At 47.3% G+C, this 13,564-nt stretch overlaps 1 protein-coding gene across 2 annotated transcripts in view; it reads right to left on the bottom strand.

Moving 5' to 3' along the window:
• The window catches only part of NTRK3 (neurotrophic receptor tyrosine kinase 3), a 749,187-nt gene that overhangs the window by 100,152 nt on the left and 635,471 nt on the right, over positions 1-13,564 (bottom strand). For both annotated transcript variants that reach the window (XM_084817344.1, XM_084817345.1), the window contains exon 14: positions 2,397-2,569. In XM_084817344.1, the coding sequence (XP_084673470.1) occupies positions 2,397-2,569 (173 nt within the window). The remainder of the gene's footprint in view (positions 1-2,396; positions 2,570-13,564) is intronic.

Genomic DNA, 13,564 nt, shown 5'->3' with positions numbered 1-13,564 from the left:
TTCTAAATACTGGGTGGCGGCGGGCGGGGGGGGGGGGTAATGGCACCAGGATGTAAACACCATTCTATTCCTGCTGAAAATGTTAAGGTTTGATCTCTGCATCCCAGAAGAATAGCATTACATCCATCCTTGCACTGTAGCATTGACTACTTCGCCGTGCTCAAAAGTCAAAGAACAAATGAAATGCTTATAAGATTGAGTGGCTGAGATTTCCGCTGACTGGGAAAAGGCAAATGGCTGAGCTCAGTAGCGGCCAACATTTCTTGGCAAATGAGTCTCTAGCCAAGGCCAACATACGATACAGTGTGACCCTGGTGAATGCTAAAGACCTTATGCAGCTCAACCTGTCTTGGGATGGCTAACTGAGCTGGGGAGTAAGCAGGAGCAAGCTGGAAAGGCAGAAACTATTGGACTGGCCTTGTGGCTGCCAGGAGCTGCCAATGCTAGGACCAGGAATCTTTGGTTCTGTGTGTGGCTGCCCCATGTGACTGATGAGCAATCAGAACTGCAACTTGAAACATCTTCCTGACAGTGAACTTATCAGTTTCTGGACTGGGACCACTTACTCAAGCTGGCCATTAGGCTCTCCTGGACAAGAAGGGAAATGAAAGGCTTCCTGTCTGGGTGGAGACTTTGCCTGAACAACAAGTTCTTCTTGGTTCTAGTTTGTTTCTGTGTCCTCCTTGCCTCCAGTGCCTGGTTTGCTCCCTCAGCTCTCACTCCTTGGGCTCAGCTCCTAGCTTGAGGCTCACGGCTCCCCTCTGACAGCTGCCTACCACTCAGCTTGACTGTGCCACACCTCCTGCCCAGGAGGGCATAGGCTGCCATTCTTTGTACAATATGGGTCTCTTCATAGGAAACTTCAGTCATTGTAAACAGAACCTGCTCAAGATATTCTTCCTCAAGGCTAGTGCAATCCACCGGCCAGCCATGGAGTTCCACCAGGACTTGGATAAGCTTCTGTATTTTGGTCCCTGCCTAGAACTGCAATGACAAGGAGGTTGCCAACCACATCTGTTCAGCTTGGTAGGCCATGAGTAGGTCTGACTAAGACCAATTTGGTCCTTTTCTCTTTTCTTTTCTTTTCTTTGTTTTCTACCTTGTTGTACTTATCCCTGTTAAAGACTAGTGGATGCTCCAAGAAGGGATGGACAGGTGCCCCCCTGTCCAGGGTCTCTGGGTGCCCACCCAGCCCCTGCCACTACTCATGAACCCCCAGGCTTGTGCTGAAGCTTCCCACCACTCACCGAGCTGCCTGCACTCACCAGGGACCCATCCTCCAGTGCTGCAATTGCCATTTTGCAGAAAAAAAACCCACATGGCAATGGGGGATATGTGCACACAGCAAAATGGCACTGTGAATCACCCCAATATGGAAGATTACAGGTGTAAATGGCCCTGGAGGACCGGTCCTAGGTGAGTGCTAGTGGCTTGGCGAGTGTGAGGGGGAGTGTCAACTGGGGGCAAGGGCTTGGTGGGCACAGCTCGGGGTCATGGGGCGGGGGAGTCTGCTAGACTCCTGGGCCCAATCAGGCTCCCGCACCATCCCTAATTCCAAGAACTCCTGTTTGGGTCTCCCCCTTCAGCAAATGCCAGGTGTAGCTGTCAGATCCAAACTTGACTTGAAATAAGTGTCTTACGGAGGCTTCTAAACAGATGTAGGATAGTGGCAGGGTTTTTTGTTTGTTTGTTTTGTTTTCAGTCACCTGTTTATTTAATAAAATAGTCCACTGTGTTTTTCTATGAAACCATACTCAGAAGTGGCTAACAAATATAACCAGTCCTATTAGGGATGGGCCAATCTGTCAATGCCAGTTTCTCTCAGCATCTCATCTGTTCCAATTTAAGTCGGGTTCATCTCACCTTTGAGAATTTCTCCAGCCTTAAATTCAGTTCATCCTGAGTATTGATCTTTAATTTTTCTAATTTTGCATAACAATATGTAAACATTTTTGTGCACATTTCTTGTAATACATACATTTTATGCATTTTGTCTAATGTACACATTTTTGCAAGAAGTTTTCCTAATGCAATGCATATTTGAACACCTTTCCTCTGTAATATATGTAACTTTGCATGCATTTTTAATTGTAGAACTCCATTGCAACATTAGGAAATGTATGAATTCCAAAGGATAACTGGATTTTGGTCTGGATAGTCATTCAAAAGTACAAAATTAGGTAAGTTCATACTGAAATGCCCACTGAATGAATTTCTCCCTCACTCCTACATCCTATCTCATGGGTTCATGGAGGCTTACAGCAATTTACCATCTCCATCCCTAAAGCCTGGATGTCAAATGGGAACGTAAAGTCAGAGAGTCCTATTATCTCTCCCTTCCCTGAGGGAACACTCTGCCTTCTTTTCTCCAACCCAGTGATAGGTTCAGGATTTACCTCAGAAACTTATTCAGGTCCCCATGCTTCATGTACTCAAATACCATGATGAGAGGGTCTCCATCTCCACAGACACCGTAGAACTTTACAATGTGGTCATGCTGCAGGTTGGTGAGCAGTTCTGCCTCCCTCTGGAAATCCTTCCGGGCAGCCAAAGTTGGGTCCTTCAGAGCCTGAGAGAAAGAGGAGGATACACAGACAAGATGGGGAAGTCAGCAAAGGCCACTTTCCTCTCCAGCTTAAGTTGGACAAACCCACTTTGTTCCCTCAGCTTCCTGATTCTCCCCTGTATCATACCCACTATTTAATTGGCCATCAGTGAATACAGATGGGCAGTTATCAAGGGGTAATGTACTATGGTGCACAGATAACCCCTTGGTTAAAGTGGACATCTGTATTGACTTGCCAAGTGATGAGGAGAACGTTATCACAACACAGTTTCTTCAGGACAGGTTTCAGAAAACATATTTCCTTCTTGGATACATGTCACACTCACAGGGAACACATATAATTTGCTAGGAGCCCTGGGAAAGGGCTTAGGAGCCCTGGGAAATTATAATTTCCAGTGGTTCTGGTTCCCAAGATGCTGCTGTATTGTGGCTCTGGTGTCAACCTTCTTAATTGTGGGAGGGCTCAAGAGAGCTTTGGGGACTTGCAGAGAGACAGACACTAGTAATTGGGAGTGTATGGGACCCAAACTTTGGAATGGGTTTGGGAAATAATACCAATCACTTTAAGCCAAGGCCATTCTGAATCAAGATAGGAGTGGAGGGCTCATTCGTTGTTAATATCTACCAAATTCTCTCTTGCCTGTTTCTCCACAGCTTCTAATGAAATTGGAGGAGGGGATTATCTTCGGATGGGTGAGAAATTAAGTCCTTATGTTTTATTTTAAAATGAATTTACTCAGTTCTCACCTCCCAAGCATTTCAGTGAGCTGAGACAAGAGTTTAGTTTCTTTCTTTCTTTGTTTATTTACAATATTTATATACCACTCCACATCTAAACAGATTCCAGAGTGCTGAACAATACAAGATAAAGGGAATAAAATGCAATATTAACAATTACCTTTAAAAAGCATACCAACAAAAAACCTAAACGTTCTGCAATTCACCTTTGTTTTTAAGATTTCCGATGCAGCTCATCTCAGGAAAAATGAGCACAAACATTCACACATTAGGGAAAGTGCACACACAATGTGTATATTTGAGAAAAGTGTGCACAGACAAGCATATAGTTAAAAATGTGCACAAAAATGCATGTGTCAATGCATACATTAGAAAAAAATGTGCAGAAGAAAGTTCATACGGTTTTTAATAGGACTGTGTGCACCGCTTTGGTATGAAAGCCAAATAATGAGGTGAAGCAGGTTGACTCGGAAGTGCCTCATCGTGATACAAAGTGGATCAGACCAGTGCTGAGGCACTCCGAAGCAAAGTGGTTCCTGCATGAAGTGCCTCGTATATTTGGAGCTTTTATGCCTTCTGAGCAGCCCAGACAGGCTGTCTCCAAAATGTATCAACTTCTGAAAAGTCATGCAGAGGGGCAGGAGGAGGAGGGGGAGGGAGGAAGATGAGAGGATGTGGAGGTGCCAGATGTATCAATTTGAGAGAGATCTGGCCACCAGGAGAGGCAGGAGAAGGGGAGAGGAGAGGAGAGGAGAGGAGAGGAGAGGAGAGGAGAGGAGAGGGAGGTGGGAGGAGGAGAAGGGAGGGAGCTTTGCTGTGAGAGGGGTTTGCTTATTGTGAGAGAGATGGTGTTACTGGAGATGAGAGGAATATCTGATGGTTATTTGGTTAGAGCAGTGGTCTCCAAAGGGGGGTGACCTCACCCCAAGGGGGGGTGCGAGACGATCCATTGAGATGCACAAGTCGCCTGATAATTGAGCAGACTCCCGCAGTGGTGGCAGTGGCAGCAGAATGGGACGGGAGCTGAGAGGGAAGCTCCATGGCATTTCTCCTTCCGCTCCAGTCCTAGCCACTGGGAGCAACTTCTCCAGTCTCTGCCAAGCATGGCAGAGTAGGCCTTAACAATCCCCACACTCCTTTTGTGGAATGAAGGTGAGAAGAAAGCCCTTGCTATGGGCACTGGGTAAAACAAGGATCCATAAAATCAAAACAGGATCCTCATGATTTCATAAGTTGTTGGGGTTTTTCGGGGGGAGACCCACAAAAACCACCATTCAGTCACAGAGCACATCTGCCTCCATGGACTGAAACAGAAAACTCACAGATCTGAGGGTGCAGCCATGACGCAAAAACAGGGATCCTTGGCAGGGATCCTCTTGATTTCATAAGATTTTTGCAGAACAAATCACCCAAACCACCATCATCTCACAGAGCACACCTGCCTCTGTGGACTGAACCAGAAAAATCACGGATCTGCCACTCGTGGGTACAGCCACCGTGCAAAAACAGGGAAAATAGCTCCCCCCCATTCCCTGGAACAAGACGGCTGCTGACGTGCATCCAGAGGGCCTAGGAGCTGGTGGTGGCAGCAGTGGCAGCCAGCCTCATTGGCAGGAGTCATCCTCCAACCGGGTGCCCTCCCCTCCTTCCAAGGAACGGAGAGAGTAGGGATGTACGAATCCCTTACCTGGTTCTGGTTGGGGCATCTGCTGGGGGGTGGGAGGCAATCCGTTCCCCCCCCCGCAGGATCCTCGATGGAGGGGAGGCGATCCGGTCCTCCCCTCCGGAATCCTGCCTGGCTGGCTCCGCTACACGGCCAAGCCATGGATCCACCAGCCAGGCAGATCCACAGCAGGGCCTCCAGCCACTACTGGGCTTGTGCGGATGCAAATGGCATCCTCCGTAGGGGATGCCATTTGCGTCCTTACAGTAGCCCATGATAGGCTACGTAAATATATACATAGCCTATCATGGGCTAGCGTAGGGATGCAAATGGTGGCTGCAGGAGCCTGGCAGCGGCCAGAGCCTCCGCCGCTGCCACTGCTTCATCTGCCGCTGGAGCTGCCGCCAGAGCTGCCGCCACCACATCTGCCACCAGGTAAGTCCGTCCTGGGGGGATTCCATGGGGGGGCAGGGGACCGTTCCACCACAGACTCTGGGGGGCCGGATTCTTTAGAATCCAGCCTCACTGGAGTCCATGGTGGAATTCTCCACCATCCCTAGAAGAGAGTGCATTTGGAGGGCAACTCCCCCCCCCCATGCCTGTTGGCAGTTAGTGGGCTGCAACAGGCAGTGGCTCCCCCAGCAACAGTGGCAGCAGTGGCTTCCCTGGTGGTGCCCCCCCACCTGGAACAAGATCCTAGGTAAGGAGCTGGGGGCTGGGTGGTGTGGGGGGGCTGAAGAAGGATTTGGATGTCGGAATCCCACTTTGGCTTCATAGGCCGAGGCGGGTTGGGGCCCCCCTGAATCAGCCCCAGCCTAATCAGGCCTGCCTCAGAAGCCCCAAAGCAGCTTCTGTGTTGGATTGGGGGGGGTGGGGGGTCCATGCACAGCCCTAGTTTTTAACACAGATATAGATATAGATTAGATCAGCACGCAAATGGCCCCTTGAAATTATCCACCCTATTTGTGGGCAGAGAAACTGAGAAGGGAATTTCACTGAATTTCTCCAGGGTGAGTAGAAATTGTCAACAGTTTCTCATAGGTGGGGGTTGTACCATAGCTTCTTTTTTTCTTCCCCCCCCCCAAAGGTTTTGGGGGCTTTTGTGCATTTGACAAGAGCATCAACTGTGTTGGTGACATAGCCCCCATTTTTCATCCACCACAATGCAGGTGTGAGGGAGGCAGTGTTGTGTCTGGCTCCAAGGAAGGTGTAGCAAAATCTGTCCTCTAATTCCCTGAAAGTTTCCTTCCCCCATGGAAGAGGCTCCCATTGTTCTGTCCCATTTTCAGGGTGTTTTACAGTTTATTGTGTGGTGTTTTTGAGCTTACCTTATCACTGTGAGGCAGCCCAGGGTGATGTGTGTGAGTTTTCTTTCTATTGCACATCTCCCCATTGCTCTGCAGCCTCCCAGGCTGCCTGCACTTCCTGATCTGAAAAAGCCCTATGGGCAGAATTACCTTGTGATGTCTTCCCCTGGCCTTTAATTGAAGTGTGGGAAACCAAGGATGCTGCAGGCAGCCAGAGATATGATTGTACAATGAAAGACAGGACACACATGCACACTGTTCAGCCACTCCCAAAAGAAGAAACCTGAACCAAACCCATGGGAATTTCTCCGAAACTTTCTTCTTCTTTGCTTTTCATTTTGATAGCAATTTCTCTTCTATCAGATTGAATGAGAACAGTCAAAAAATGTGGGAGAATTTTTTGGCACAGTAGAGATAGAGATAGAAATAGAGATAGAGGTAGCATTAGAGATAGAGATAGCAAGCTCAAACAGGAACAGGATAGAAATAGCTTGACCTAAAACCCTGGGCAATCTCATTGAGATTGACAAAACATCAATAGTCTCTCCCCAGGCAAAGCATCCAACAGATGTTGAGGGAATCAAAAAGAGTTTGAACAAGACTGTGACTTTTTTAAAGTTGAAGTGGTCCTGCATCTGTCTAGAGCAGGAGTGGGCAGCATGTGGCCCTCCAGATGTTTTAGCTACAACTTCTGTCATGCCCCACCATAGGCTGGTTAGGGCTGATGGAAGTTGTTGGCCAAAACATCTGGGGGGCATAAATTGCCCACCCCTGGTCTACACTGTCCTCACTTTTCTTTTTAAAAAAAATATCTGTGAACTGACTTGAATTTGGAAGTTTTCTCTCAGGTGACACATCTGTGGAATCTCAAGGTAAGCCAAAAACAAAACACATTTTAGTAAGACAACAAGTGAAATTTCTCAGGTAGGTTTTGCATCTCCATATCTGAAGTGGCTTACTGGGAGTTGCTTTGAGATATATCTAAGGAACTGGGTGTCTGAGAGAGATTTTTAAAGGGAGGTATGGGCATTGGGGATCATTCAGAATTATGAGTAATGCCAGAAGACCACCAAATATGAACATGTTTCTATGGAGACCAGCTCACCTCTCATCACAGCAAAATTTCTCCCAGGTCCTTTTTGAGAGAGCTGCAAACCTCGAAGGGTAATAGCGTCCACTTATTTCTAGACCAGCCAGAATCCAAACCCCATGAACTTAGGGCCAAAAGTCTCCATATCTCATTATTATGACACCTGAAACAGTCAAATCTTTTTTATTATTATTATTTTGGAATAGCTGCCCTTGCTGCCTTTATTCTGAAGATTGATGCACTGGGCTGTGAAATATTTATGTATGTACTGTATGTACGTATGTATTTATTCTTGTTTTAGTTGAGGATCATTAAAAAAAAGACAACAAAAATGGTGTTTGTGAGTGAGTGAGTGTGTGTGTGTGTGAGGGGGTGAATTCTCTTTTCATAATTCCCCAAATCCTATTTTTCATTCTTTGTGGTTTATAATAATTTCTTATGAGACCAGGACTCACAAGAATTTGTGTCCTTATTGAAAATGGCATCTCAGCAACATTCTGGTTTGCTATGATTGGGTAATTTTGTCAATTGCATGCATGGACTCGTTACTGGAGAGGATTTATTTTTTGAAGAAGTAGCTGAAAGCACATTACACCCACTACTTCTACGCTTCTTCTTGAAGACTGGGTTTTGAAGTAAAGGCACAATTAATTTGCTTCCAGTAGCTCCTCTTTGTGAATTTTGCAGTCAAATATCCAACATACATTTCATATTTGGCACCAGACCAGATGAAGCTGAATTTCCTAAGTCATCATAACTGATATCCAGCAGGATTTGAAAGTGAACATATATATAACAATATTTGACCACTTGATAGCTGACATGCAATGGTACAGAATATTTGGAAGATGACACGTGTCTGGGATTGCACCATCACCTCCCCAGCAGTGGCGTTCTGACTTCCCTCCACCATCCTGCATAATGAAACAAACTTGATCTGGGCCTGGACAACATGTGTGGCCCCTTAAAAAGCTACAGTGTTGTTCAGAGTCGCAAACAACCGACATGGCAAGCTGCAGCCCTGTTGCTAGTAAACCTTGCCGTGTGCCAACCATATGTGAAATCAGGAGCTAGGGTCTGAGACCCAGGGCCTTCTCTGTGGTGGGACCACAGTTGTGGAACTCCCTCCTGGTGGGAATTCATCAGGCAGTCTTCCCATCTTTCAGTCATTAGTAAAGACTTTTTTCTTCTTCATTCCAGCTAAATTTTAATTAGCGGCCCTATAATTTTGATGATGTTTTGCTGGATATTTTAGTGCAGCTGCCTTTTCATATTTTCACTGTTACTGCTTATGGCTTTAAGGGTCGTCAGATTTTGTTCTGTTGTTGTATTATGTTCTATTTAAAAACAACAACGAACTTTTATTGTAACAAAAACAGAAGTGGGATCTGATAATAACTTATTTAAGTAAACTTGTGTCCAAGCTATACCACTTCAAGTGGCAGCTGGGGGGCCGGCTCACATCCTTGAATGTTTGTACCCACAAAAATATTTCCTCCACTTAGAAAGCTAGTATTTAAGGGAGTACAGTAGGCTAGAAGCCTTGCCCTTGACATGCTATTTTTTTACTTACATTCCTCCCCCCCCCCCATATAGAGGAACATTCCATCACATGAGTCCCCAGCTGCAGGCTTAAGTGTACAGCCTTGAAACAGATCTACCCAACTCAGTTTCTGGGTGCAATTCAGCTAGTTATCACCTTTAAAGATACCTTGAGTTCAGGGTACATAAGGGAAGGCCTGCTCTCTTTAGGGATGTATGAAAGACACCTACCTTTCCGAAGGGTGACATTAGCGGTGGGGGAGAGGCGCTCTGTACCTCCCCCCCAAACCCTACCCCGGCCGGCTCCGCTCCGCAGCGACTCCACAGAGCCACCAGCTGGGAGCATCCACACGGCAGGTCTGTGGACGCAACTGGCGGCCAGCGTAGCGGCTGCCATTTGTGGCCGCAGCCTGGCAGTGGCTGGAGCCACCGGAGCTGCCGCTGCCACCGGAGCCGCCGCCGGAGCCGCAGCCAGGTAGGCTCCATTTCGCGGGGCTTTCGTGGGGTGGTGGGGCAGGTTGCTCTGTTCCGCCACGGATTCTGAGGGGCCGAATTCACTGGAATTCAGCCTCGCTGGGATCTGTGACGGAATTCTCTAACATCCCTAGCTCTCTTGCAACCTTTCTAACATGCTCATCAGCCAGGGCCTAGCTTCAAGTGGCCTAGCTTTCAGCAGCTTGGCAGGTGATTCTGAGAAACAGGGTTTTTCTCTTTAGCGGCCCCTTCACTATGGAACTCCCTGCATAAGGAAGCCCACCAAGTTCATAGTGATTCTTTCAATTTTGCTTTCACTCTGCTAATTGGATTTCCACAGCTATGTCCATTCCTTCTCATTTCTGCTGCAATTTGTCAATTTGCACAGAAATGCATTCATTTTTGTGCACATTCATCCTAGTATACATATCTTCTCCATGCACTTTTTCAAATCTGTGCATTTTCCCTCATAGCATATAATGATTGTGGGTGTGTTTTCCCCTAATGCATGCAATGTGTGTGCACCTTTTCCCCTAATATACATGGTTTCAAATCAATGAACTTCCCTGAAACATCCGGAAAAGCATAGGGATGTATGAAAGTAACTTACCTTTTCGCAAGGGTGATTCGAGGTGCCAGCCTAACCCAGCCTAACCCAGCCGTAGGTATGTACGAAAGTGACTTACCTTTCCGCGGATTATGTTGATGCTGGGGGGGAGGCGTTCCATCCCTCCCCCTGGAATCCTGGCCGGGGGGGGAGGCGCTCCGTTCCTCCCCACCCCCGGAATCCTGGCCGGCCGGCTCCGCTCCGCAGGGATTCTGCAGAGCCGCCGGCCGGTTCCACCAGCAGCTGGACATCCGTCCACTGGCGAGCAGGGACACAAATGGCGGCGGCCATAGCCGCCGCCGTTTGCATCCCTGCAGTCAGCCGTGATTAGCTACGTAAATGTTTACGTAGCCTATCACGGCTGATTTTTTTTAAAACAACAAAAAACGCACGTACGCAAATGGCGGCAGCCATGGCCGCCGCCATTTGCGTTCTTTATTTTGGCACGTCTTAGTCTATGTAAACATTTACGTAGACTAAGACGGCGAAAATAAGGGGAACGCAAATAGCGTAGCGTCTACGCTATTTGCGTTCCCCTTATTTTCACCGTCTTAGTCTACGTAAATGTTTACATAGACTAAGACGTGCCAAAATAAGGAACGCAAATGGCGGTGCCCATGGCCGCCGCCATTTGCGTACGCGCGTGTTTTTTCGTTTTTTTTTTAGTCAGCCGTGATAGGCTACATAAACATTTACGTAGCCTCTCACGGTGTTTTTTAAAAATCTAGCTGTGAAAGGCTACGTTAATCTTTACATAGCCTATCACGTTGTTGTTGTTTTTTTAACCTGGAAATGGCGGTGGCGGCAGCTGGTCGGAAGACCGGCCGCCGCAGCCACCACCGCCGCACCACCGCCACAGCCGCCTCTGCAGCCGCCGCCACCAGGAAGATCCGCCCCAGGTAAGTCTCGTCCCGGGGTGGGGGGGCAGACCGTTCCACCACAGATTTCGGGGGCCGAATGCGCTGGCATTCGGCCTCCCCGAGATCCCTGGCGGAATTCTCTGACATCCCTACCCAGCCGGCTCCACTCTGCGGCAACTCCGCAGAGCCACCGGCCTGGTGCATTCACAGGCGTGCGGAGCCTGCTGACGCAAATGGCAGTGGCTACGGCGGCCGCCATTTGCATTCATGTTTTTGGCCGTGATAGGCTACGTAAATATTTACATAGCCTATCATGGCGAAAGACGGGTGCAAATGGCAGCCGCTATGCCATTTGTGCCCCTGTTTTTTTACCACAGCCAAAAAACAGGAACACAAATGGCGGCAGCTGCGGCAGCCACCATGAGTTCCCTTTTTTTGCCATGATAGGCTATGTAAATATTTATGTAGCCTATCACAGCCCCCGCAGGAATGCAATTGGCGTCCCCACGTTAGCCGTGATAGGCTATGTAAGTATTTATGTAGCCTATCACGGCCTAAATGGGGAAGCGAATTGTGGCCGCAGACGCGGCCGCCATTCACAAAGCAGCACAAACGGCACCAGGTAAGTGCTCCATTTCGCGTGCCTTTCGCAGGGTGGGGGGGAGGGGGGCTTCATTCCACCATGGATTTCAGGGGGCCGAATGCACTGGCATTTGGCCTCACTGAGATCAGTGGCGGAATTCTCTAACATCCCTATAAAAGCGCAGATTTCAGTGTTCATTTGGGTTTGGGTTGATGCAGAAGTTTGGGGAGGGTGAATTAGGGAAGTTCAGATCAAAGTGCAAACTGAACAAAATTTTCACCCTTCCATTGTTCTCTCTTTCTCCTGGTTTTAGGTTCCTGTTGGAGACAGTGTTATTTCATTAAGCATGCAAGGGGGCTGGCTAATTGATGATAGGGCTAGCTTGATATTTGTATACTGTCTCTTATTGATTTATTGTCCAGCAAACTCTAGAATGCCCTCCCTAAAGAGATTCTCCTGGTGTCTACATTGCAATGTTTTGTTTGGCGCCACCGCACCAGGCAAAAATGTTCTCAGGCTTTCAATTTGTTTTCAGTTTTTCATTGTATTGTTAACAGTTTTACATGCTGTTTTAATGTTTTTATGTTTGCATTGGTACAGATTATATCTGCTGCTTTATTGTTTTGGGAGACATTATTTTTTGTGAAATATGATATTTGATTGAACACTGCCCTGAAATTCTGAAAAGGATGAAGGGAGGTATATAAATGTTTTAAAAAAAGAAACTATGAATCAATGACTAGACATTCTCATTGGCTTTACATAGATTCAGTTGCATTTTGGTATTTATGTGAACTGCCTCAGGCCTTTCTTTGGCTGAAATAGTAATTCAACAAATAGTAATAAAAAAATAAATGCTAGTAATAGTCTTTGCCTTCATGATTAATTTAGATTGAGAAAGAGAGAGAGAGGGAAAGGATTATGCCCCCAACCCTTTGCCCCATAAAAAAGTATGGTATGTGAATACAGCCTAAATGGAACACTAAAAAGAATACAATAATTTATCAAGAGCCATTTCAAATTGAATCCATCTCGTATGATGGATCTTCTGAAGTTTGGCTCTATCATTGGCTCTCAAAGAAAATCCAGGCATGTCAAGCTGCAATCCTTTGCGGAGGTATGAACTGCAGTTCTGAGGAACTGCATCTGGTAGTGGAGAAACTTTTCTCTTCAAAACTAGGTCAGACATTAAACACACACACACACACACACACACACATCTCAGTCTTATTCCTTTACCCCGCACCCATCCAAGGCACTGCATAATTTTATTTTAATTCTCTTCCCTCTGGGGATAACCTGACCAGCGATATTGGGATGGATGATAGTACACTGTGCAGATGGCAAAGCATCCATTCTCATCTCAGGCTCTGGATTACTTCTGACCATTTAATATCTTCATGATGTTGACGTTATATCTTAAGAGGAATAGAGTTCCCCCCCTCTCATCTACTTCACCCCCCCACCACATGCAGTTTCCTCTCCTATTGCTAGACTGAAACTATTTGCCTTGTTCTGAGTTCATTTTTCTGCACATTGAAAAATGCCTCCTGATTTTGCTCACTTTTGACCCTCATTGTTGACGTATGCACTTGTGAACATATTGAAGATGGAGAGAGCAATCCCTTGGCTCTCAGACACTGTCTGGGGACCCATAGGTTAGTTCAGATTCCGGGATCTGAGGTCAGAGACAGTGCTTCAACCTCAGACTCAGGAACCTGAGCTTCCCACCCCTGATCATTGAAGCCAGTGCGGAGATAACCATGGAGGTTGTCTCTCCAAGCTCCCAAAAGTGACCTTGGAGAGTAAGGAAAGGGTGCGGTTCTGTCTGTGGGGAGGGGAGGGGGCTGGGGAGGCCAGCTTATGAGGAATCATCCAGCCTCCCCAGCCTCCTTCCCTCCTGCTCCACAGAGCCCCAGCTAGATGGGTGAAGAAGTAGCGATGTGCAAACCCACCCCCATCTGGGTTCTCCGGGCACCTGTCCAGCCCTTGCCCCCACTCACAGTCCCTGGTAGGGATGTCAGAGAATTCCACGATAGACCTTGGTGAGGCCGAATGCCAGTGCATTCGGCACCTCGAAATCCGTCATGGAACAAAGTCCCCGCCGCCCCAAACTCACAAAAGGAGCGCGAAA

The sequence above is a fragment of the Heloderma suspectum genome, chromosome 11 (assembly GCF_057233095.1).
Source record: "Heloderma suspectum isolate Gila_16-S chromosome 11, 16-S_ref, whole genome shotgun sequence".
Classification (NCBI taxonomy): domain Eukaryota; kingdom Metazoa; phylum Chordata; class Lepidosauria; order Squamata; family Helodermatidae; genus Heloderma; species Heloderma suspectum.
Note: the sequence above shows the minus strand (reverse complement) of the source record. Positions and strands in the feature narration are given on the sequence as shown.